Below are 27,336 nucleotides of genomic sequence, written 5' to 3' on the forward strand. Positions count from 1 at the left end.
TCTAATATAAGACATTTAAAATGTGGAGAATACTTTTTCAAGATACAGAAAACAGTTATGATAGGCACACCTAGTTTTCTTATAAAAACATGCCGGCAAAAGTAAAATCCAACTGAGAACTCAGATATACAAAAGCTAGGAAACCTAATCACTGGGTATTGCCACCACACTTACATGGTTTGAGTCTCAACACTGATTGGTACAAATTCTGAGTTACACAATGAGAGACTTATTTTTCACACTCTATTCCAGCTTCCACCTAAAACATCTGTTTAATATGAACACTTAAAACAGCAAGTGTACTTGCATCACAGTCACGTCCTCACATTCTGTTTATTAGAAAAAAAAAAGTCATATGTAAGTACAATGTAATGTAATGTAATGTAAGTATAATGGGGAGGTAATACGATGGAGAATGTATTTTCAAAGGGAAAAGTGTGGGGGTGGGGAGGGAGGGAATTACCATGGGTTATTTTTTTATAATCATGGAAAATGTTAATAAAAAATTAAAAATTAAAATTTTTTTTAAAGTCAACTGTATTTAGAAAATGGTAATAACAGCTAGTGCTTTGGGTGACCAGAAATGCCAACCAGTGTGCCCCTCCATCCTCAGTAAGTCTGAGAAGTCCTAACTGAAAAGAAGACATGTGAAAAGCTGATAAATTTTGAAGATTATAAAAATTGGTTTATTGTAGAAAGAAATTCAAGAATAACCAGTTAAATTCCACATGCTACCTACTACAGGCAAGAAGCATCACACACGTTTACATTAGGGGTAAGGACATAAGAAAGACCGTATGGAGGCCATGAGTCAAATGCAGTAAGAGAAGCATTCTCAGGTCTCCTATAGGTCAGTACAAAGCACAGTATGATCAAGGCACTGTTGGGTACCACAGGGCAGCTGCGACATTGAGGTATAACTGGGCAAATGAGAATAGAGGGAAAAGGAAGATGACGTGTTGGTTTGTAGGTGCACTTAAGTGACTGAAATTTTAGGAACAGCTGCCTTTACTGACAGCAAGATGCAAGGTAAGTCTTTACTGAAGAGAAACAAGCTTATAAACTTTTCTATCAAGACCCCTCTAATTCTTTATAACCCTCTCCCACCCTCCCCCTATGCTTTTGAGGTAGGGTCTCACTCTGGTCCAGGCAATTCTTTTTTCAATGAGCGCTTCAGGGCCTCCAGCCACTGCAAATGAACAAGATGCAAGCACCACCTTGTGCATCTAGCTTTACGTGAGTACTAGGGCATCAAACCCAAGTCCTTATGCTTTACAGGCAAGCACCTTAACCTCTGAGCCATCTCTTCAGCCCTGATTATATGAACTTTAAATCATATTCTGTATCAGCTTCTTGACATTTGTAGACATTTCTCTGAGTTCTGTTCACATACATATCTAGTAGCATTGCATGAGATCTTCTCTTCTTTTGTATTATGCCCATATATTTTCTGGTAGTTTTTCAGGTTATTGGTTTGGTTTTTCGAGGTAGGGTCTCACTCTAGCCCTGACCTGAAATTCACTGTGTAATCTCAACGTGGCCTTAAAATCACAGTGATCCACCTATCTCTGCCTCCCAAATGCTGGGATTAAGGACTTGGGAAATCAAGCCTGGCTCTGGTAGTTTTTCTGATGTTAAAAACTTGTCTTCTAGGCAGTTCAGTGTTTGAACAGTAGGTGGCAGCACTGTCAAATTTATACTATGTAGGTGTAGAGCCAAATATGATACTTGAGCTTTTTCTTTTGTGACTCTTTAAATCCAGGAATGGTTGGACCCGCAGTGTTCTTGGTGGCTGCTGGATTTATAGGCTGTAATTACTCTTTGGCTGTTGCATTCCTAACCATATCAACTACACTGGGAGGCTTTTGCTCTTCAGGATTTAGCATCAACCATCTGGATATTGCTCCTTCGTGAGTACAGATATAAAGACTTGCTGTGATTGTCTTTGAATTCTTTTTTAAACATTATGGTAAAATAAAGATAACATAAAATTTTCCATTTAGAGGGTGGGGAGATGACTCAGTGGTTAAAGGTGAAAAGCCTGCTGTGCTGGTCCAGGATCAGTTTCCCAACATCCACATAGAGCCAGGTACAAAAAGTGGAATGTTTCTCTGACTCGTGTGTGTATACACACACATAAAATATTTTTTTAAATTTTTTATTTATTTGAGAGAGATTTTTTTAAAAAGGCAGATAGAGAAAATGGGTATGCCAGGGCCTCCAGCAAATGAACTCCAGATACATATGCCACCTTATGCTTACATGGGTCCTGGGAATTGAACCTGGGTCCTTTTGCTCTGCAGGCAAGTGCCTTAACTGCTGAGCTCTCTCTCCAGCCCAAAATAATTTTTTTTTTTTAAGATAGAGTGAGAGCAAAAGAGAGAGATGCCAGGCATGGTGGGACATGCCTTTAGTCCCAGCACTCAGGAAGCAGAGGTAGGAGGATCACCATGAGTTCAGGACCACCCTGAGAATACAGAGTGAATTCCAGGTCAGTCTGGACTAGAGTGAGATACTACCTCAAAAAACCAAAAAAAAAAAAAAAAGAAAGGGAAGAAGAAGAAGGGAAAGGGAAAAGAGAGAGAGAATTGGTATGCCAGGGCCTCAGCCACTACCATTGAACTCCAGAGACATGTATTACCTTGTGCACATGCAATCTTGCTTCCTTGCACCACCTTGTGCATTGGGTTTATATGGGACTTGGAGAGTCAAACATGGGTTCTTAGGCTTCACAGGCAAGCACTTCAACCACTAAGCCATCTCTCCAGCCCCAAAGTAATTTTTTTTTTAATTTATTTGAGAGTGACAGACACAGAAAGACAGATAGAGGGAGAGAGAGAATGGGCGCGCCAGGGCTTCCAGCCTCTGCAAACAAACTCCAGACGCGTGTGCCCCCTTGTGCATCTGGCTAACGTGGGACCTGGGGAACCGAGCCTCGAACTGGGGTCCTTAGGCTTCACAGGCAAGCGCTTAACCGCTAAGCCATCTCTCCAGCCCCCAAAGTAATTTTTTTTATTTGCATTTGCCCATAATTTTTATTTTGTTTTGTGTTTTGAAGTAGGATCTCTCTCTAGCCCAGGCTGATCTTGAATTCACTATGTAATCTCAGGATGACCTCCAACTCACAGTGGATCCACCCCAAGCACTAGGATTGAAGGCATGCACCACCATACTCTGCAGCATTTACCCATCAGCTCTATTGCATTTAGTACAGTCACATTGTTGTGCCTCCATCACCACCAATAGTCTCTGCAACTTCCATCTTCTCCAGTTGGAATGCTGTGCGCATTAAACATGAATATCCTGTTTTACCTTCTTCCCACATTTTGGCAATCATGTACTTTTTGCTTCTGTAAGTTTAACTACTGTATGAATTAATTTTTTTTTTTTTTTTTTTTTTTTTTTTGGTTTTTTGAAGTAGGGTCTCACTTCTGGCCCAGGCTGACCTGGAATTCACTATGGAGTCTCAGGGTGGCCTCGAACTCATGGTGATCCACCTACCTCTGCCTCCCGGGTGCTGGGATTAAAGGTGTGTGCCACCACACCCGGCTTTGTATGAAGTACTTTAAATCCTCTACTATATTTTAATTAACAACTCCTATAATCCCAGCACTCAAGAGGCAGAGGTAGGAAGATTGTTGTGTGAGGTCAAATTGAGATTACATAGTGATTTCCAGGTCAGCCTGAGCTGGAGCGAGACTCTACCTTGAAAAACAAAACTAATAAATAATAATAATAAATTAAAAAAATAAAATTATAAGAACAATATTACTGACTACTAGTTACCTGTTTCACAGAAACAGTGGGACCTCATTTAACTAATTATCTGCAGTTATATTTTTTTCATATAGTAAAATTAATTTATACTTTCAAAGCTATAAATATATTTGTTTTATGATTTAATAAACGATCTATTATTCAGTCCATCATTTACCAAAAATCATACTGGTAAAGTACTTACTACAAGAATTTAGGAAGCCAGGCATGGTGGCGCACACCCTTAATCCCAGCATTTGGGAGGCAGAGGTGGGTTCAAGGCCACTCTGAGAGTACATAGTAAATTCCAGGTCAGCCTTAGCTAGAGTGAGACCCTACCTCAAGCCCCCCCCCCCAAAAAAAAAAGAGAGAGAGAGAATTTAAGACTGAAAGGTTACTTGTAAAGCAAATTAATGTCAAGTAAACTTTCTTGAATTTACTGATAATTTGAAAGAACAGATAATCAAACATTAAGTGAAATAAATAAAGAACTTTCAGTTGAAGTAGTAAGGCATAGGCAGCTGTCTGAAGGAAGATGGCAGGGAGAGGTCTGCTTGTCTAACAACTTCATAGTGACTGAGGGTATGTATTTCAAATTTACAAAACAGATTAAGTGTTAGAAAACTGAAGAGGGGCTGGAGGAATGGCTTAGCGTCTAAGGCACTTGGGCCTAAGGACCTGGGTTTGATTTCCCTATACCCACATAAGCCAGATGCACAAGGTGGTGCATGCATCTGGAGTTCATTTACAGTGACTGAAGGACCTAATGCACCCATTCTCTCTATATATCTGACTCTTTTTCCCTCCCTCACTTAAACGAATGAATGAATGAAATGTTGTTTTTTTTTTTTAAAAAAAGAAAGTAATTAAAGAATGAAGAGCTGGGGCTATAGCTCAGTGGTGGAGCACTTGCCTAGTATATGGAAAGACCTGGGTTGAATCTCTAGTTTCCAACACATACACACACACACACACACACACACACACACACACACGAACTGAAATACATTTATCCTTCCAATGGAATCAAAGGAAGAAATCTGGAAAATATTTCAGTTAAAGTAAGTACTTAATTATGTAGTTCATAGAGCCATAGAAAGTTAGAAGTAAGAGTAGGAACTGGGTGTGGTGGTGCACAGCTTTAATCCCAGTACTTGGCAGGCTGAGGTAGGAGGATCACTAGGAGTTTGAGGCCAGCTTGGGTTATACCATGAGTTCCAGGTCAACCTAGGTTAGAGTAAGATCCTGCCTCAAAAAGAAAAAAAAAGGGGGGGAGTTATACGAAGGAAGGATTTTGAGGAATTTCATCCCTTCAGCGTGGCCCATGGACTAGTGAAACCAGCATCATCTGAGAGCTGGTGAGAAATGCAGAATCCTGATAGAGGCTGCCTGTGAAGGCCTCAGGTGAGGCACTAGACTAGTCCTGTCTTCTCACTCACTCAGCAAACAGTTGTGTTTGTACTATATATGTAGCATGACATGATACAAAGAAAAGTTGTGTTTGGCCAGGTGTGGTGGCACATACCTATAATCCCAGCACTTTAAGGAGGCATAGATAGGAGGATCACCATGAGTTTGAGGCCACCCTGAGACTACATAGTGAATTCCAGGTCAGCCTGAGCTACAGTGAGACCCTACCTCAAAAAAACAAAACTGTCAGGGCGGCACGAGGGGCGGGGTGGCCGGGGCGCGCGCTCCCTCGGCCCCCAGCTCGCGGCCCGCCCCTCGCCCTGCCCCCCCCCCATGAGGGTATATATTCCGTGCGGGCGCGGAACGCGGAACGCCGATGACTGGCGGAGCCCAGGGAGCCGGAGCCCGGCAGAGCTGCGGATCGAGTGGTTCCCAGCCGTTACACTTGCGCTTGCACAAAGCTTGGCTACCAGGACACTATGAATGTCAGTGACCTCAAACTGAGGTTGTCCAAAGCTGGACAAGAGCATGTGCTGCAGTTCTGGAATGAGCTGGAAGAAGCCCAGCAGGCAGATCTTTATGGAGAGCTCCAAGCTGTTGACTTTGAAGAGCTGAACTACTTCTTCCAAAAGGCCATTGAAGGGTTTAACCAGTCCTCTCGCCAGGAGAAGGTGGATGCACGAATGGAGCCTGTCTCTCAGGAGGTGTTGGGCAGTGCCACTAGGGATCAAGATCAGCTCCAGGCCTGGGAAAGTGAAGGACTTTTCCAGATTTCCCAGAACAAAGTAGCAGTTCTTCTTCTAGCTGGTGGACAAGGGACAAGACTTGGAGTTGCATATCCCAAAGGGATGTATGATGTTGGTTTGCCATCCCATAAGACACTTTTTCAGATTCAAGCAGAATGCATCCTGAAGCTACAGCAGTTAGATGAGAAACGTTATGGCAACAAATGTGTCATTCCATGGTATATAATGACCAGTGGTAGAACAATGGAGTCTACAAAGGAGTTCTTCATCAAGCACAAGTATTTTGGTTTAAAAAAAGAAAATGTCATCTTTTTTCAGCAGGGAATGCTACCTGCAATGAATTTTGATGGGAAAATTATTTTGGAGGAGAAAAACAAAGTCTCTATGGCTCCAGATGGCAATGGTGGCCTCTATCGGGCTCTTGCAGCCCAGAACATTGTGGAAGACATGGAGCAAAGAGGCATTTGGAGCATTCATGTCTACTGTGTGGACAACATTCTGGTGAAAGTGGCAGACCCACGGTTCATTGGATTTTGCATTCAGAAAGGAACAGACTGTGGGGCAAAGGTGGTAGAGAAAACGAACCCCACAGAACCAGTTGGAGTGGTTTGCTGAGTGGACGGAGTATACCACGTGGTAGAATATAGTGAGATTTCTCTGGCAACAGCTCAAAAACGAAGCTCAGATGGACGTCTGCTGTTCAATGCTGGAAACATTGCCAATCATTTCTTCACCGTACCATTTCTGAGAGATGTTGTCAATGTTTTTGAACCTCAGTTACAACACCATGTAGCTCAAAAGAAGATTCCGTATGTGGATTCGCAGGGACAGTTAATTAAGCCAGATAAACCAAATGGAATAAAGATGGAAAAATTTGTCTTTGACATCTTCCAGTTTGCAAAGAAGTTCGTGGTGTATGAAGTGTTACGGGAAGATGAGTTCTCCCCGCTCAAGAATGCAGACAGTCAGAACGGGAAGGACAACCCTACTACTGCCAGGCATGCTCTGCTGTCCCTTCATCACTGCTGGGTCCTCAATACGGGGGCCACTTCATAGATGAAAATGGCTCTCGCCTCCCAGCAATTCCCCGCTTGAAGGATGCCAATGATGTACCAATCCAGTGTGAAATCTCTCCCCTCATCTCTTATGCTGGAGAAGGAATAGAAAGTTATGTGGCTGGTAAAGAATTCCATGCACCTTTAATCATTGATGAGAATGGAGTCCATGAGCTGGTCAAAAATGGGCTATGAACCATAGACCACATTCTCCCACAATAGGGAATAGCTTTTATTTTTGATAGATCAACTGTGAACTGACAGGACCTCTCCTGGAAAACTGAAGTTAGAATATTCACAGGGTTTCACTGTGCTTGCTGCTGTCTGAGAAACGACTGCAAACTCCCAAGGCCACAGGACTGAACTTCAGATAGCATTTTTATGATTCTCAATTCATTGAAGGTCTTATTTATATTTTTTAACTGTATGATTTTTTTCAAGCCAAGGAAAACATTGGCCACCCAGGAAATTTCCTGCACCTTGACTGTGGTTGGGATGTTCACCATGACTTGGCGCTGGAAACATTTGTTTTTGAAGTTGTACATGGTAGTAATCAGTCATTGTACATGTCAGAAGGTTTCTAGGGTACTAAAAATTTGTTTTATTTTGTCAAGTATTAAATTTTTTTAAGAAAATAACTGGACAGCAAAATAAAATTATCTTATTGTCAAAAAAAACAAAACTAATGATGATAATAATTATAACAATAAATAGGGTAACATTTTGTGTCTTCACCCATAAAATGAAAGCAATAATCCTCACCTTATAGACTTGACTTTTTTAATATTTTTATTTCATTTTTATTTATTTTCATTATAAGAATAGAGAGTGAGTAAGAGAGTAAGAGGGGAGCAGTGAACAGGCATGCCAGGGCCCCTAGTCACTGCAAACAAACTCCAGACACATGTATCACCTTGTGCATCAGGCTTTTATGGGATCTGGGGAGTTGAACCTAGATCTTTAGGCTTCGCAAGCAAGCGCCTTAACTGCTAAGCCATCTCACCAGCCTGAATTGATTTAATATTGAGTGAGATAATATATGTAAAATGTTTATGACCATACCTGATAAGAAACTTTACAATATAGTAAATAATCCTATTATCTCCAAGCCCTTTCTTTCATAAATTGAAATCATAAATTTTGGGTTTTTTTAAATTTTCATTTATTTATTTGCAAGCAGAGAGAGAAGAGATAATGGGCGTGCCAGGGCCTCCAGCCACTGCAAATGGACTCCCGATGCATGCACGACTTTGTGCATCTGGCTTTACATGGGTATTGAGCCTGGGTCACTAAGCTTTGCAGGCAAGCACCTTAACATCTAAGCCGTCTCTCCAGTCCTGTTTTTTTGTTTGTTTGTTTTTGTTTTGACCAGGTCTTTCTAGCCTCAAATTTACAACAATCCCCCTGCCTCAGTCTCCTTAGTGCTGAGATTATAGGTGCTTACCATAATAATGAAATCTAAACTATTCTGTAATTTTATTGTAATTTTATTAAGGGAACAGCTTTCCAGTTGTCAGGTCCACCAGAGTCTAGCAGTCCAGTAACACAGAGCAGAGTCCTGACTGAGTACTGTACTGGCACTCTTTCTTTTACACAGCGGTCCATCAGTCCTTCATGGCTCTTGTTGGCCAAGCATAGTGTAAATATTTGAATGAGCTTCTTGGTGCTGACTGAGAATTTCACAGCATTCCTCTGCACTTAATATCTGGCAGTACTGCAGCTGGCGCCTCTTCTGCCAAAGTGCTAATGGTTTAAAGAGAGACTGCTAGGAAGTCTTGCCAAGCTTGGTTAATTTAAGATACACTCCCTAGCCACACGTGGTGGCGCACACCTTTAATCCCAATGCTAAGGAGGTAGAGATATTATAACTCTGAGTTCAGCACCACCCTGAGACTACATAGTGAGTTTCGGGTCAGCCTGGGTTAGCGTGAGACCCTACCTTGAAAACCCAAAAAAAAAGTGTGCACCACGTCCTACTCTATGGTACCACCTTTACATTTTCTTGCTAAAATATGTGAATAAAATAGGAAATCTAGGGCTGGAGAGATGGCTTAGTGGTTAAGTGCTCGCCTGTGAAGCCTAAGGACCCCAGTTGGAGGCTCGGTTCCCCAGGTCCCACGTTAGCCAGATGCACAAAGGGGCGCACGCGTCTGGAGTTCGTTTGCAGAGGCTGGAAGCCCTGGCGCGCCCATTCTCTCTCTCTCCCTCTATCTGTCTTTCTGTGTCTGTCACTCTCAAATAAATAAAAAATAAAAATTAAAAAGAGACATTTATCATACTAATAACTGGGGGCTAACTCCACAATGCACGACCCATTTTCAATAATAAGGAGGGTCTAATGGGAGGGGGTAGATCACAGATGAGCCTAAATAATGGTACCAAACTGCCTGTATTTACTGAAAAGAAAACTAATAAATTAAATTTAAAAAAAAAAAAAAAAAAAAAAGGACATCTAATTCCACTGAGCTCTCTAGGGCCCAGACTACAGATCCTACTAGTGTGTTGGAAATACAGAGTACATGGGACTATGTTAAATGATAATTCAGATACAGTCCCTAACATCCAGAATTTTTTTTTCCTAGCCCTGACTGACCTAGAATTTACTATGTAGTCTCAGGGTGGCCTCAAACTCACAGCAATCCTCCTACTTCTGCCTCCCAAGTGCTGGGATTAAAGGCATGCACCACCACACCTGGCATAAAATCCAGAATTTTTAAAAGTATCTAAAAGACAACATCTGCTTTTTTTTTTTTTTATGGTTTTTTCGAGGTAGGGTCTCACTCTGGTCCAGGCTGACCTGGAATTAACTCTGTAGTCTCAGGGTGGCCTTGAACTCACAGCGATTCTCCTACCTCTGCCTCCTGAGTGCTGGGATTAAAGGCGTGTGCCACCATGCCCGGCAGCTTTCTTCAGTTAGAAAACAAGAGAGAGAAACAATTTAAAGTAAAGAATGGGTTCATACAATCTGTAATGACACTCAATAATCTTAGTATATAATTCAAAATGTTATATGATTCTATTCATATAAAACTCCTGATCAGAAATATGGCAATCTTTTGAGCTAGTGGACCATGGGGCTCTTACTACATTCTGGGTATAGCTGAAGGTGTCATTGCGCAGGTCTAGGAAATAAGGTTGTCTAAAAGGAACCCAGGCCACTACAAACCAGACTATTGTGATCGTATTTTGAGGGGAATAAGGGACTTGAAATAGAACCTCATGTTGCTCAGACTGACCCATGACTTTGCTGTGTAACTGAGGATAACCTTGAAATCCTAATCCTTCTGCCTCACCTTCCAAGTGCTAGAATTACAAGTGTACACACCATCATGGCCAGCTGTTGCAGTCTTAAAGTAAATGATTTCTTATAGGCTTCTTCATAGGAAGAGTAGACTGACAGAATCATGACTATTTAAACTGTACTTTGTTCAGCATGCAAGGCTATTCATCTATATGGAAGTGCCTTTAGGAATGTTTGTAGAGGGCTGGAAAGATGGCTCAGCAGTTAAGGCATTTGTCTGCAAAGGCTAATGGCCCTGGGCTTGATTCCCCAGTACCCTTGTAAAACCCAATGCACAAAGTGTTGCATGAATCTGGAGTTCCTTTGCAGTGGCTAAGGCCCTGGCATATCCATACACTCTGTCTTTGTCTCTTTCTCTGTGTCTCTATTTGCAAATAAATAAATTTGAGGAAAAATAAAAAAAGAATATTTATCAAGCCTGGGAGATGGCTCAGTGGTTAAAGGCTCTTGATTGCAAAGTCTGATAGCCCAGATTCAATTCCCCAGCACCCATGTAAAGTCACATGTACAAAATGGTACATGCATCTGAAGTTCATTTGCAGTGGCTACAAGCTTTGGTGTGCCTTACATAGGCCCTGGGGAATTGAACCTGGGTCCTTTGGCTTTGCAGGCAAATGCCTTAACCGCTAAGCCATCCCTCCAGCCCCTTTTTTTTAATTTAAAAATATTTTAAGCCAGCTGTGGTAGTACACACCTTTAATCCTAGTACTCAAGAGGCAGAAGGAAGTAGGAGGATTGTCATGAGTTCGAGGCCACCCTGAGTCTACATAGTAAATTTCAGGTCAGACTGTGCTAGAATAAGACCTTACCTCAAAAAAAAAAAAAAAGTATATATGTATGTGTGTATGTATTCTTAAGCCAGGTTTGGTGGCACACATCTTTAATCCCAGCACTCAAGAGGCAGAGGTATAAGGATCACTAGTAAATTCAAGGCCAGCCTAAGACTACATAGTGAATTCTAGGCCAACTTGGGCTAGAGTGGACCATACCTTAAATAAAAAAAAATATATATATATATATATATATATATATATATATATAGTGACCCAGTATGGTGCCACCCATCTCTAATCCTAGCACTCAGAAGGTCTAAGCAGAAAGATCAGAGATTCCAGGTCATCCTCAGCTATATGAATTCATTGTGAGTGAGCCTGGGCTGCATGAAACCCTATCTCAAGAAAAAAAAAATAAAACTTTCTCAGTATAGTGAACATAGGCAAAAAAGACATATTCCATCAGTATCTAAATTGCTGAACTTTTACAAAGTGAAAGCATGTGTCTAGCACTTCATCACAAAACTAAATGTGCGCGTATAAACATTGTCATTCACTCAGATAGTCTAGATGTTGATCAGGCGGCTCTGAACTTTGCTACCTTCCTGCTTCCACCTCCTGAGTGTTAGGAGTGTAGGTATGCACTACCACACAGCCCAGCTACAAATGCACATGAACCACATCACAGAAGCTTTTAGTAAACCTGGAGGGGAAGAGACACATGTTACATAGATATATTTGTAAGCCCAAAGAGGTTAATAAAAACATTGCTCAGGGTCTCTTATTATTCATAATGGACTAACAGGAATGTTTATGGCCTATAATATGACTTCCTTATAGAAAACAGTAGGCCTTTATTTATTATTATTATTTAGTTAGTTGAGAGAGACAGAGAGAATGGGTGCACCAGGGCATCTAGCCACTACAAATGAACTCCAGACACATGTACCACTATGCAGCTGGTTTACATGGGCAACTGGGGAATCACACCTGAGTCTTTTGGCTTTGCTGGTAAGCAACTTAACCACTAAGCCATCTCTCCAGCCCAAAAATATTTTTTGGCAATGTTTGTGCATTTTTTAACCCATTTAACAAACTCAGAAGAGGTAGTGTAGCCTCTGGAAGAGGCATTGCAAATTTTTGACAGTGTTTGTACATTTTTATTTTTTAATTTATTTTTTAATTTTCTTGTTTACTATTCATTTATTTGAGAGTGACAGAGAAAGAGGGAGAGAGAGAATGGGTGTGCCAAGGCTTCCAGCCACTGCAAACGAACTCCAGACACGTGTGCCCCCTTGTGCATCTGGCTAACGTGGGTCCTGGGGAATCCAGCCTCAAACCGGGGTCCTTAGGCTTCACAGGCAAGTGCTTAACCACTAAGCCATATCCCCAGCCCTGTTTGTACTTTTTTTTTTTTTTTTTTTTGGTTTTTCAAGGTAGGGTCTCACTCTAACCCAGGCTGACCTGGAATTCACTATGGAGTTTCAGGGTGGCCTCAAACTCACGGCAATCTTCCTACCTCTGCCTTCCGAGTGCTGGCTGTTTGTACATTTTTAAACCACTTAAAAAACCCCAACATATCTTTTTTTAAACTGGGCATGATGGCTTACACCTTTAATCCCAGCATTCAGATATATATATGTATGTATGTATGTATATGTATATGTATTCAAATATATATATAAATATATATATGTATTCAGCATTCAAATATATATAAGCACGCATGCACACACATATACACATATGTATGTATGTATGTGTATGTATATATATATATATATATATATATATATATATATATATATTTTGAGGTAGCCACACTACATTTCAGTGAGACATATATTAGAATCATATAATGGGATGGAGAGATGGCTCAGTGGTTAAGGTCCCTCTCTGTGAAGCCTAAGGACACAGGTTTGTTTCCCCAGTACCCACGTAAAGCCAGATGCACAAGGTGGCGCATGTGTCTAGGAGTTCATTTGCAGTGGCTGGAGGCCCTAGTGCACCCATTCATTCTCTCTCTCTGCCAAAAAAAAAAAAAAAATTAATGATATAAAAAGAATCATCCCTGTGGCCTGTCCCTCTGTGTGGCGTTCATGTATCTTGTCTTTAGCACAATGTAGGCAGTTTTACAGAAGGCTATGCTACTGATCTGCCCAAAGCTGCCCCAGGCTGCCACACAGCTTTAGGTTGGACCAGTCCTGGGACCACTCTGCCCTTAAGGCTTGTTTTCCTTGCACAGGCCCTGTGGTGGCCCTTAGCACAAGTACTGAATAGAAGGTTTTTCTTCCCTGAATATAAAATGTTAGTTCAGTAAATAATTTCTTTGAGACATAAAATTTCTCAAGAACACACCTGGGACTAGAAGTATCTGTGAAGGAAATGGGGTAAGAGTATAACACAACCTCCATGAAACTCTTTTCCCAGGTATGCCAGTATTCTCCTGGGCATCACAAATACATTTGCTACTGTTCCAGGCATGGTTGGGCCCATCATTGCTAAAAGTCTGACTCCTGATGTAAGTAGAAATTTTGCTTATATACTGGAAAGGTTTGGGAGCTACACATAGGTGTCAACAATGAATATTAATGGTATAATGCTGAATATTTACTCTTAGAAAATTCTTTACAGCAAAAAATTAAAGGGCTGCATGTGGTGGCACATGCCTTTAATCCCAGAACTTGGGAGGCAGAGGTAGGACTGCCATGAGTTCAAGGCCACCTTGAGACTACATAGTGAATTCCAGGTCAGCTTGAGCTAGAGCGAGACCCTACCTCAGAAAACCAAAAAAAAAAAAGATTAAAATAACACATGCTTTAATAGGTGGGAAGGAATACTATTTTCATAGATATTGCTTGAGGATTAGGAAGAGTAGTAGAATTAAATTAAATGATGATCTTGTAGCTCAAGTAATTAAAAGTTGTGTTATTTTATCAAATAATTTGCATGTTTGATTTGGACAAAAATTGTCATTATAAGCTAGGCATGGTGGCACACACCTTTAACACCAGCACTCAGAAGGCAGAGATTGGAGGATTGTTTCAAGGCCAGCCTGAGACTACAGAAAGATCCAAGTCAGCCTGGGCTGGAGTGAGACCTTACCTCAAAAACAAACAAACAAAAAAAGTCAATATAGACTAATCCAGAAAGTAGCTGGGGAAATGGCTTAGCAGTTAAGACATTTGCCTGCAAAGCCTAAGGACCCCAGTTCGATTCCCCAGGGCCCACATAAGCCAGATGCACAAGGGGGCACATGCATCTGGAGTTCGTTTGCAGTGGCTAGAGGCCCTAGTGTGCCCATTCTGTTTCTCTCTGCCTCTTTCTCTCAAATAAATAAAAATATTTAAGAATAATCCAGAAAGTGGGTCCATCAAGGTGAGTAAACTATCAAGAGATCATAAGAATTAATGAAACACTTGGAATAATCCAGAAAGGTTAGAGAACCAAAAAACTTGAGGAAACTTGATAGATGATATTTGAAGGGCCACTAAATGACAAACGCCAATTTAAGAAGGTCATAGGAAGCCAGGCGTGGTTGCGCACGCCTTTAATCCCAGCACTTGGGAGGCAGAGGTAGGAGGATTGCTGTGAGTTCAAGGCTATCCTGGGACTCCATAGTGAGTTTCAGGTCAGCCTGAACTAGAGTGAGACCCTACCTCTAGAAAAAAAAAAAAGAAGAAGAAGAAGGTCATAGGAGTGTGCACCTATAATCCCAGCACTTGGGAAATGAAGGCAGGAAGGAGGACCCAGAGTTAAGCTACAAAGCAAGTTCAAGTCTAGCCTGAGATATGTGAACCTGTGTCTCAACAACAACAACAACAAAAAAGAGAGGGAGAGAGAAGCTAGGCATGGTGGCGCACACCTTTATCTCAAACAAATATATAAAGGGCACTTACTCTTAGCAGTTCTATAAAGACAGGTAGGATGGGCTGGAGAGATGGCTTAGCAGTTAAGCGCTTGCCTGTAAAGCCTAAGGACCCCAGTTCGAGGCTCCATTCCCCAGGTCCCACATTAGCCAGATGCACAAGGGGGCACACGCATCTGGAGTTCGTTTGCAGTGGCTGGAGGCCCTAGCACACCCATTCTCTCTCTCTTTCTCTCTTTGTCTGCCTCTTTCTCTCTCTGTCACTCTCAAATAAATAAATAAAAATGAAAAAGAAAACGTGTTCTTAGGTTTAAAAAAAAGACAGGGAGGAGTTATGGAACACATTAGGAACATCTTTTGTTCAAAGCCACTGCTTTATTGGGCAGGGGATATAGGTCAGCAATAGAGCTTGCCTAGCAGGTATGAAGCCCTGGGTTCATCCCTAGCACAAAAACAAGCAGTAAGCAAAGCCTTCCATAGGATTGCTTACATTCTGCACTTGGTTAAACAATAGACGGTAAGTTCAGAACCCTTGCTGTTGTAGTCAGGTTCCCATTGCTGGCAGGAAACACTCAACCAAGAGCAGCCTATGGGAAAAGGGGGTTTTGGCTTACACACTTGAGGAGAAGCTTCATGACAGCAGGGGAAAACAGTGGCATGAGCAGTGGACATCACCTCCTCGTCATTGGGTGGACAACAGCAGCAAGAGAGTGTGCTAAACACTGGTAAGCGGAAACTGGCTCTAATACCTATAAGCCCACCCCCAACAATACACTGCCTTCAGGAGGCATTAATTCCCGTATTTCCATCAGCTGGGAACCTAGCATTCAGAACACCTAAGTTTATGGGGGACACCTGAATCGAACCACCACATTCCACTCCTAACCTCCTTAAACTGATAACCATCCATGATGTAAAATGCAATGCATTCATTCCAGCTTTAAAAGTCCCCATAGTTCTTATTAATACTAATGATGTTCAAACATTCCCATAGTCCAAGCTCTTTTAACTGAACCATGATACAAAAAAATAATAATAATAAATAAACATTTTCACTGAGAGCCAGGTGTGGTGGCACATACCTTTAACCCCAGCCCTCAGGAGGCAGAGGTAGGAGGATCTCCATGAGTTCAAGGTCACCCTGAGATTACATAGTGAATTCCAGGTCAGCCTAGGCTAGAGTGAGAGTTTCCCTTGGAAAAAAAAAAAATTTATACTGCAAAGATGGTATTGGGTATAGCAAAGAAATATTCAACCAATACAAGATTTAAAACAACCAAAGTAAACATCCAAACATCTGGAGCTCCAAGTCCAACAACTCTAGCTAATGACAAGTCTCCAAATCCAGTGATTCTAACCAGCAACAAGTCTCTGGAGTTCCAATTCTCCAGCTAGGCTACTCACAGTCCTGTAAAACTTCATCCGGGTCCAGCAGCTCTCCTTAGTAACCATTTTGTCCCGGCATCTCCACTGAGTCTCCACTGCAACCCATGGTCCCTCCTCATGGCCCCATCAGGTCTCCATTGCAGGCATCCAGCAAACCTGCTTCACACTGCCCATGGCCATTTCCGAAACACAAGACCATGTTGCAAATTCAGGTAGTCTCGGTGGCCTCAAACTCACAGTGATCCTCCTACTTCTGCATCCCGAGTGCTGGGATTAAAAGCATGTGCCATCATGCCCGGCTCATGTAACTACCTTCTTTACTACCCATTCTATATTTCCTCTATCTTCAGCAAGCACCTCAGCATGTCTTGGTTCTTTACCTAGAAGGGTGACCCATACCTTCATTCCTGAAGGATCTGGGCCATTTATTACACTACCTTGATTGGGTTGTTGCAGTTTTCCACTGACTTTGATAACAGAGCATGGTAACACCAAAAGACGCCCTAAAGGTTCTCCTCTACTCCAGACATACTCTTCCCTATCTCCATTGTGAAGGAGCAGTCCAGTTTCCCTCTGGTAGTCTGGATCATCCCTACTAACACTGTAACTCCTTTCTTAGCCTGTTGACCAGAGGGCATCAGGAGCCCAAAGTGGCCAGGGGGAAGTCTTAGCTTCCAGTTCAATGGAGTGTCCTTTGTGTTTCCTAACAAAAACACAACCCCCTCTGGCACCAAGACCTCTAGGCCAGCATAGCATAAGATTGTGGGAACAGAAAGCAAAAATTTGGCTAATGGGTTACTTGGTGTGATGGTAAGCAGGACCATTCCCATTTCCACCCCTTGATTCCTGGACCAGTGAATCTGGGCTATGGGATAAACAGTGCCATATATAGGACACTGATTCAGAGCATATACAGCCTGCTGGAGGACACTCTCCCAGCCCTTAAGCTATTGCCACCTAGTTGGCACTGTAGCTGGTTTTTTTGTTGTTGTTGGTGGTGGTGGTGGTGGTGGTGGTTTGGTTTAGTTTTGGGGTTTTTTTGTTGTTTTGGTTTTTCGAGATAGGGTCTCACTCTAGCACAGGCTGACCTGAAATTCACTCTATTCTCAGGGTGGCCTCAAACTCATGGTGATCTTCCTACCTCTGCCTCCCGAGTGCTGGGATTAAAGACATGCAGCATCATGCCCAGCTGTAGCTGTTTCTTTAAAAGGCCATTTCAGCCTTTCAGCTGGAACCACCATCTCCCAGTAATTTGCCAAAGTGACAGACACAAAGGGAAAGCGGAGAAGCATCTGGTACATGGGTACATGTTCTCTAGGCATTTTAGAAAACATGGAGTTGTTCCACTGGCCATGTATATGGGAATCTACAAGAAGGGTGATAGGTGATATTACAGACATCAAGGGAATGGATACTGTCCAAAAAAGAATTCCTCATAAATGTCACCATGGGAAGACTAGAAGAGTCTGCAGTGTCACTCAACATGGTGTTGGCATTGTTGTAAACAAGCAAGTCAAGGGCAAGATTCTTCCCAAGAGAATTAATGTGTGTATTGAGCACATTAAGCACTCTAAGAGCTGAGACAGCTTCCTGAAATAGGTGAAGGAAATGATCAAAAGAAGGAAGCTAAAGAGAAGGGAACCTGGGTGCAGCTGAAGCTGCAGTCTGCTCCACCCAGAGCAGCACACTTGGTGAGGACTAATGGAAAAGAACCTGAGCTGCTGGAGCCTATTCCCTGTGAATTCATGGCATTTTTGTCAAATACCAGGTAGCTACAGACTTACATCTGGGTCCTCTATTCTGTTCTCATTATCATTTGACTCTATGAATTTTATTTATTTAGTTTGTTTTGTTTTGTTTTGTGTTTTCGAGGTAGGGTCTCACTCTAGCTCAGGATGACCTGGAATTAACTATGTAGTCTCAGGGTGGCCTCGAACACATGGTGATCCTCCTACCTCTGCCTCCCAAGTGCTGGCATTAAAGGCATGCGCCACCACACCCAGCTGGCTATGAATTTTTTTATTTCCTTCTCAATTTCTTCACTGACCCATTCATCATTTAGTAGTGTATTGTTTAGTTTCCATGATTTTTGTGTATGTTGTATAGCTTTTCTTGCTATTGATTTGTAGTTTGATTCCATTGTGGTCAGATCAAATGCAAACAATTATTTCAGTTTTGCTATATTTCTTCCAAGATTTGCTTTGTGTCCTAATATATGGCCTATTTTCGAAAATGTTCCATGTGCTGCTGAAAAGAATGTGTATTCTGCAGCATTTGGGTGAAATGTCCTGTATATATCTGTTAGGTCCGTTTCTTATATAACCTCATTTAATCTAGATGCCTCTATTTTTTGCCAGGATGACCTGTCAATTGATGAGAGAGGGGTGTTGAAGTCACCCACTACAACTGCGTTTGGTATTATCTGTGACCTTAGTTCTAATAGCATTTGTTTGATGAAGTTGGGAGCCCCCATGTTAGGTGCATATATGCTTAGGATTGTAATGTCTTCCTGTTAGAGTGTGCCTTTAATCAATATAAAGTGACCTTCCTTATCTTTCCTAACTAATGTTGGAATGAAGTCTACCTTGTCAGATATTAGGATAGCAACTTCTGCTTGTTGTCTAGGCCCATTTTCTGGAAACACCATTTCACCCTAAGATAGTGTCCATCCTTTGTAGAAAGGTGAGTTTCTTGGAGACAACAAATTGAAGGATCCTGCCATTTAACCCAGTCTGCAAACCTGTCTTTTGGTTGGGGCGTTGAGGCCATTGATATTAAGAGATATTATTGAAAGGTGTGTATTTATTTTTGCCATTTTTTTTGTAATTGTTCCAGTTTTACCTTTGCTCTCCTGTATTAACTAGTATTTGAGTATGGTTTGTTTTTCCAGGTTCCTTATATGTGGGCTTTTCTTTAGCATGGAGGATCCTTTCAAGTATTTTCTGTACAGCTGATATTGTCTTGAAATATTCCTTTAGCCTAATTTTGTTGTGGAATGTCCTTATTTCTCCATCTATTTGGATGGATAGCTTTGCAGGAAAAAGTAACCTTGGTGGACAGTTGTTACCTTGCAGAACTTGGAGTACATCACTCCAAGCCCTTCTGGCTTTTAAAGTTTGTGTTGAGTAATCTGTGATTCTCATGGGCTTGCCTTTGTATGTCACTTGATTTTTCTGCCTAAGTGTTTTCAATATTTTTTCTTTGGTTTGTATGTTTGGTAGTTTAATTATAATATGGCAAGGAGAGGTTCTTTCCAGGTTTTATCTGGTTGGTGTCCTAAAGAATTCCTGTATCTGCATTGGTATCTCTTTCCCAGTTTGGGGGAAATTTTCTTCGATGACTTTATTGAAAATGCCTACTATGCCTTTGGAGTGAAATTCTTCTCCTTTTTATATACCCTGAATTCTTATGTTTGATCTTTCAATACTGTCCCAAATATCTTGAACTTGCCATTCATGCTTTCCTATTAGTTTGTCTTTCTCTTTCTTGAACTGAATTAGATCTGCCACCTGGTCTTCTAGTTTAGATATTCTTTCCTCTCTTTCATCCATTCTACTGGTGAGATTTTCTCCAGAGTTTTTTATTTCATTGACTGTGTTCTTCATTGCTAGTAATTCTGACTGGTTTTTCTTTATTATTTCTATTTCCTTATTTATGTCTAGTATTGACCTCTTTATTTCATCAAATTGGTTTCCTGTGTCTTCTTTGATTCCTTGGATTTCGAAATGTCTTTGACTTCTTTGAGCTTCTTTATTTATTTATTTATTTATTTATTTTGGTTTTTCGAGGTAGGGTTTCACTCTAGCTCAGGCTGACCTGGAATTCACTATGGAGTCTTAGGGTACCCTCAAACTCCTGGTGATCCTCCTACCTCTGCCTCCCGAGTGCTGAGATTAAAGGCGTGTGCCACCACGCCCGGCTTTTTTGAGCATATTTATAATCATTCTTTTGAAGTCTTTCTCAGGCATTTCCTCTAACTCATTCTCATTGGAGGTCATTCCTAATGCATTAATACTTTTTGGTGGGTTTATATTGTCTTGGTTTTTGGTGTTTCTTTTGTTATAATGTATATTTTTTGCATCTTTGATTAATTTAATGCTTGGATTTTCTAGTTAGCTGCAGTATTATTAGATATGTCAATCAGATGTTATATATCTTCATGGTTGGAGCTTAAGGTGCTAGGTTTGGCTCTCAGGACTCTCAGAGTGGGCTGGAAAGATGGCTTAGCAATTAAGCGCTTGCCTATGAAGCCTAAGGACCCCAATTCGAGGCTCGATTCCCCAGGACCCAAGTTAGCCAGATGCACAAGGGGGCGCACGTGTCTGGAGTTTGTTTGCAGTGGCTCAAGGCCCTGGCATGCCCATTTTCTCTCTGTGTCACTGTCAAATAAATAAATTAAAAAAAAAAAAAAAAAAGACTCTCAGAGTATCTACAAAAGTGACCCTAGGTGTTGGGTTTGCCTGTTATGAGAGTATTCAAGTATGCTGAGTGGAACAAAATACAGGCTGATTCTAAAATTTAACTAAACAATGTACACATTCAATGAAAAACAACACAGAATACAGATCTTTTTTTTTTTTTTTTTTTGAGAGCAACAGACACAGAGAGAAAGACGATAGAGGGAGAGAGAGAGAGAATGGGCGCGCCAGGGCTTCCAGCCACTGTAAACGAACTCCAGATGCGTGCGCCCCCTTGTGCATCTGGCTAACGTGGGACCTGGGGAATCGAGCCTCGAACCGGGGTCCTTAGGCTTCACAGGCAAGCGCTTAACCGCTAAGCCATCTCTCCAGCCCAGAATACAGATCTTCTAACAAAGTCACTGTCCCTTAGGGTGTGTGTTGCCCCATACCCTTAATACTGTCAGCTAGGTGGTTAAGATTTCTGATCTGTTGAGGGTTCCAATCAGCTTGTGACCAAGTGAGACCCTTCATTAGAACAACAGAAGAGTAAACAAAGACACTATAAATCAGGAAGCAACAAATAACAAGCCCAAAATATAGCTTATTGAAGAATGGCAAATCCAACCATCCATCATATTTAACATAATTTATCCTGATATGGAAGGTGCAATTAGCACTTTCAATTCAAGCTTATATACCAGGCTTATTTGGTGGGTACTGACCTGGTGAAATCCCAGTTACCTTTTGGGATGATTTTGGTCTCATTTATGCTGCACTCCTACTTGTGTCCCTATTTGGTGCACTGTGCATTCAAGTATGCTGGCTGGGTCACTGGATTACTGGTCTGGTCACTGGTGCTAGGATCTCTCTTCCCCAGGTCTCTGGTGCTTGCTGTCGCTTATGCTGGTGGTAGGGGAGGGGAGGCTGTGGATGGTGGCTCTAGTTCTCCTGCTGGTCCATGTGATCCTCTACCTCATGATCCTCTACCTCCAGTGGCTGCTGTGGTCCTCCCTTCATGTTTCTTGAGTTTGTGAAGAGCTCTGGTGTGAGTGGAAAATTCCCTCACCTGGCTTTTCCTGTGGCTTAAGCCAAGCCTTGCAGCTGTGGCCCCACGGACCTGGTGCCAACGCTGCTGGAGCCGCTTCTGCCTGTCTATGTGGGCTCTGGATTCTCTGGATGTCTTCTACCTCTCTGCTGCCATTGGTAATTTTTTATACACCTCACTTTTAGGTAGAAGAGTGTATTTTGCTGGTTTGTCTTTTAGGTGTTTTAGGTTTTTTTGTTTGTTTGTTTGGTTGGTTGGTTTTTTTTGGCTTTTTCTCCCCTGGGCTGCTTTGGTGTGGTTCCTACACCACCATCTTAACTGGAAGTCCCTGGAGTTTATTTGCTAGAGGCCCTGGAATGCTCATTCTCTCCCTCTCCCTCCCCCCTTCCCTCCCTCCCTCCCTCCCCCCCCCCATTTGTCTCTATCTCTCTCAAATAAATGTAATATTTTAAAATATTTTATTTATGTAAGAGAGGGAAAGAGGCAGAGAGAGAGAATGGGCATGCCAGGGCTTCCAGCCACTGCAAATGAACTCCAGATACATGTGCCTGCTTGTGCATCTGGCTTACATGGGTCCTAGGGAATCCAACCGAGGTCCTTTGGCTTTGCAGGCAAATACCTTAACTGCTAAGCCATCTCCCCAGCCCTAAATGAAATATTTTTTTAATTTGATTTTGAGTTTCCTGGGCTGGAGAGATGTCTCATTGGGCAAGATGCTTGCTTATAAAGTCTGATGGCCTGGGTTTGATTCTCCAATACCCACTTAAAGCCAGTTGTACAAAGTGGCACATGGATCTGGAATTTGCTGTGGTAGGAAGCCTTGGTATGTCCATACTGCCTTATTCTCTCACTGTATCTCAAATAAATGAATAAAAATTTTAAGCCAGATGTGGTAGTGCACACCTTTAATCCTAGCACTCGGGAAGCAGAGATTGGAGGATCACCGTGAGTTTGAAGCCACCCTGAGACTACATATTAAATTCCAAGTCAGCCTGGCCTAGAGTGAGACTCTACCTCAAAAAAACAAAACAAAAAAATATTTAATTACTTATAACTTTGGGGCTGAAGAAATGGCTCAATGGTTAAGACACTAGCCTGCAAAGTTTAAAGGTCTGGGTTTGATTTCCCAGAACCCATGTAAGCCAGATGAGGGTTAGCACATGTGTCTGGAGTTCATTTGCAGTGGCTAGAGCCCCTGGCACATCCATTTTCTCTCTCAACGTGCCTCTATCTTTATATATAAAATAAATAAGATATTTTTAAATTACTTATAACTTTGAGTTTTCTATAAATGGAATTAATATTGGCTGTGTTTGCCAACTTCTTTGTGCTTAATACTTTTGTGAGATGTATCTGTGTTGCTGTAGTGCATTCATCTTGTTATATAATAAAATACTCCACAGTCTGGCTATAGATGGATATTTGGGTTGTTTCAAGCATGGACATTGTATGAAAAATGTTGCTGTTATAATGACCTTGTGTTACCATCTTTCTTATAAAGCGGAGTGTGAAGAGTTTTTTTAATTTGCATTTTTCTTCTTTCTCTACAGAACACTATTAGAGAATGGCAAATTGTTTTCTATATTGCTGCTGCTATTAATGTATTTGGTGCCATTTTGTTTATGCTATTTGCCAAAGGTGAAGTGCAAAAGTGGGCTCTCACTGATCACCATGGACACAGAAGCTGATGCAAACAATAAGGAATCCTGTCTCTATTGATTTATTTTTATCATGTAGCCTTAAAGTGCCTTTGATATTTTAATGTAAATATTCTGTATACAAAATAAATAGTACCATAATATTGTTTTTAATTTTTAAGGCTTATAACCACAAAATGTAATATGAGCTATTGAAGGCTGTATTTAAGGAAATGAGCTGAAGTGCCCTCTCCCCCCAATACATTTGCTTAATGTAGGTAATGTCTCAGGTTTTGTTAGATACCTGTTTTTGTCCAATTCATAAAAGTCATTTATGAACCAGACATAGTAGTCCTACTTTAATCCCAGCACTTGGGAAGCAGAAATAGTAGAATTATGAGTTTGAGGCCAGCCTGAAACTACATAGTGAATTCCAGGCCAGTCTGGGATAGAGCAGGACCCTACCTTGAAAAAATAGAAAGAAAGAAAAAGGAAGGGAGAATGGAAAGATGGATTTGTTCTTGGGGCTGGTGAGATGGCTGAGCAGTTAAAGGAGCTGGCTTACAAAGCCTGATGGCCTGGGTTCAGTTCCCCAGTACCCACATGGAGCCAAATGCACAAGGCAATGTATGTGTGTCTGGAGCTCATTTGCAATGATACTAGGCCCTGCCATGCCCATTCTATTCTGTCTCCCCCTCTACTTGCAAATAAAGTTATTTTTTAAAAAAGTCATTTGTTCTTGTTTCTCCCTGACATATAGGTATAAACATTAGGACCTATGTAAATTGGCCAGACTAATAGACTGAGGGAACCATGCCCAGACAGCTGCCAGGCATTCCTTCCTTGCTTTAGGGACAGTGCCCAGCACTTCCAGAGGCAGCGTCCAAGTGCAGGCCCAGGGTCAAGTCTCAGGTCATACAGTCCACCCCCATCCCCATCCCAATGGCAGCTAATGAGGAAAGCCCAAAGTAGATTCGAGCAGTGAGAACTGCAGCTGTGATATAGAGCCTTCCTTCCCAGCACCTTAGACTGTTTACTGGCAGGTAACCCGCACAAGAGGATGATGCCTAGTCAAATGTAAACAGTGTCATCCATGATTAAAGAGTATAAATTTTCAAGTTCTGTTTCTTTTGGGGGGTTTTGTTTGTTTTTTGTTTTTTCGAGGTAGGGTCTCTAGCCCTGGCTGATCAGAATTCACTCTGTAGACTCAGGGTGGCCTCTAACTCATGGCGATCATCCTACTTCTGCCTCCCTAGAGCTGGGATTAAAGGCTGCACTACCATGCCTGGCTATCTTTTTGGTTTTCCTAAGTAGAAATTTTGTTTCTTGGGGTACATCAGAGTAATTAAAGGCAGGGAGTGGGGCTTGAGAGATGGCTTAGCATTTAAGGCATTTGCCTGCAAAGCCAAAGGATCCTGGTTCGATTCTCCAAGACCCACATAAACCAGATGCACAAGGGGACGCATGCATATGGAGTTTGTTTGCAGTGGCTGCATGCCCTGGCACCCTCATTTTTTTTCCTCTCCCCCCCCCCCGCCTCTTTCTCAAACAAATAAAATTATTTTTTTTTTAAATGCCAGGCATAGCCAGGTGTAGTGGTGCACACCTTTAATCCCAGCACTCGGGAAGCAGAGGTAGGAGGATGGTCATGAGCTCGAGGCCACCCTGGGACTCCATAATGAATTCCAGGTCAGCCTGGGCTAGAGTGAGACCCTACCTCAAAAACTAAAATAAGCCGGGTATGGTGCTGCACACCTTTAATCCCAGCATTTGGAAGGCAGAGGTAGAAGGATTGCTGTGAGTTCAAGGCCATCCTGAGACTACATAGTGAGTTCCAGGTCATCCTAGACTAGCATGAGATCCTACCTCAAAAAAAAAAAACAAAACAAAGCCGGGCGTGGTGGACATGCCTTTAATCCCAGCACTCGGGAGGCAGAGGTAGGAGGATCACCGTGAGTTCGAGGCCACCCTGAGACTACATAGTGAATTCCAGGTCAGCCTGGCCTAGAGTGAGACCCTACCTCGAAAAATTAAAAAAAAAGAAAAAAAAACAAATAAAGACCTCAACACCTTCACTCTTGGCTCATGAAACCATCTTCCAGTTTTTCCTGATCCATCATCATCTCATGGGTTTGTTAGGCATAGTCTAAAGTCACTTAGAGGATTTGAAAATTGATTTGTAAAACTTGTGTGTAACATGCATTAAGCCCTGGGTCCAGTCCCTAGCACCACATAAAAGGTTTGGTGGTGCATGCTTATAATCTCAGAACTCTTAAGTTGGAGGCAGGAAGATAAATTCAAGGTCATCCTCAAGTACATAGCCTATTCCAGGCCATCCTGGATAAATGAGACCCTATTCTCAAAAATAAACTTGAGCTGGAGAGATGGCTTAGTGGTTATGGTGCTTCCCTGCAAAGGCAAAGGACCTAGGATCAACTCCCCAGTACCCAAGTAAAACCAGATGCCCTACACACAAAGTGGTATATGCATCTGGAGTTTGTTTGCACCAGCTGGAGGTCTTGGCATGCCCATTCTCTCTTCTCGTAAAAATTAAATTTAAATTTAAAAATAAATAAACTTGCTTTGTGTTTTGTATTTTCTCAGCACTACCTGTAAACTTATTTAATGTAGCTTGTGAATACATTTGTGTAAATTTATTGTTCAATTTGTAAATATAAATTACATTAAGTTGCCATATGATATATCTTATAAAATATCAAAATAAACTGTTGGGGTTGATTTTTTTTTTTATCTGACTCTCCTGTGGAATTTTTAGTGTCTTCCATGACTATTTTATGTCTTCTACATCCCCCCCAGAACCCCATTTGGCTCTGACTTCATCCCTGCCATGAAGAGCCTGAGAAGCAGGCTGGTGATGCAGTTCAGTGGCAGAGTGCTTGCTGAGCCGGGGTGCAGGGATGCCCTGTGCACATACATAACTTTCCTTACTGGCTCTGAGAAAGGGCCTCTTCTAAGTATTTCAGACAGGCATGGTGGCACCTGGAGCCCCAGTACCCCAGAGACAGGCAGAAAGCCTTGAGCTTAAGGCTACCCTGAGGTACATATTCAGAATCTATGTTAAAAAAATGTAAATAGCCGGGCGTGTTGGCACACCATTAATGACTGCACTGGGGAGGCAGACGTAAGGTCACTGAGTTTGAGTCTAGCCTGAAACTACAGAGTGATTTCCAGGGCATCATCAACAACAACAAAAATGTAAATTCCGGGCTGGAGAGATGGCTTAGCGGTTAAGCGCTTGCCTGTGAAGCCTACGGACCCCGGTTGGAGGCTCGGCTCCCCAGGTCCCACGTTAGCCAGATGCACAAGGGGGTGCACGCGTCTGGAGTTCGTTTGCAGAGGCTGGAAGCCCTGGCGCGCCCATTCTCTATCTCTCCCTCTATCTGTCTTTCTCTCTGTGTCTGTCTCTCTCAAATAAATAAATAAATATTTTTTTAAAAAAATGTAAATTCCCACATCACCTCCTCTAAGTTTGCTTCTAACCTCTGTCTCTTCTTTTGGTTGCACAGAGTCACATCCGGGTGTGGTGACACGCCTTTAATCCCAGCATTTGGCAGGCAGAAGTGTAGGAGGATCACTGTGAGTTGGAAGCCAGCCTGAGACTACATAGTGAATTCCAGGTCTGCCTGGGTTAGAGTTAATTAATTCCAGCACTCAAAAGGCTGAGGTGGCAGGATCACTAAATGGTCTACAGTGTGAGTTCCAGTTCAGCCTGAGCTAAAATGACACCCTGACACCAAAAATCTAATCTTCTCTAGCTTTTAAACAACATAAAAATGTCCTAGGAACATAAAATATATATGTGCAAGAACTGAATAACAGGAAAGGAAAAAAAGAACAATTAATTATACAGAGGGAAGACAGGCCAGGCCCCTAGGTTAGGGAGGGAGTGTCACCTAGTCAAAACACCACTGACAAAGCAAAGCACATATTGCTCAAAC

The 27,336-nt window shown here is 41.9% G+C and overlaps 1 protein-coding gene and 1 pseudogene across 6 annotated transcripts in view; both read left to right on the forward strand.

The window, feature by feature from the left end:
• The window catches only part of Slc17a5 (solute carrier family 17 member 5), a 68,543-nt gene extending 44,693 nt beyond the window's left edge, over positions 1-23,850 (forward strand). For 3 of the 6 annotated variants that reach the window (XM_045160622.1, XM_045160619.1, XM_004660490.2), the window contains 3 exons: positions 1,763-1,910; positions 13,472-13,562; positions 23,291-23,850. In XM_045160622.1, the coding sequence (XP_045016557.1) occupies positions 1,763-1,910; positions 13,472-13,562; positions 23,291-23,428 (377 nt within the window). In that variant the 3' untranslated portion in view covers positions 23,429-23,850. The remainder of the gene's footprint in view (positions 1-1,762; positions 1,911-13,471; positions 13,563-23,290) is intronic. The other 3 variants (XM_045160620.1, XM_045160621.1, XM_045160623.1) reach the window with 2 other exon arrangements.
• On the forward strand, positions 5,590-7,473 carry LOC123464058 (annotated as a pseudogene).
• Positions 23,851-27,336: the final 3,486 nt, after the last annotated feature.

Source organism: Jaculus jaculus, chromosome 10 (assembly GCF_020740685.1).
Source record: "Jaculus jaculus isolate mJacJac1 chromosome 10, mJacJac1.mat.Y.cur, whole genome shotgun sequence".
Taxonomy (NCBI): domain Eukaryota; kingdom Metazoa; phylum Chordata; class Mammalia; order Rodentia; family Dipodidae; genus Jaculus; species Jaculus jaculus.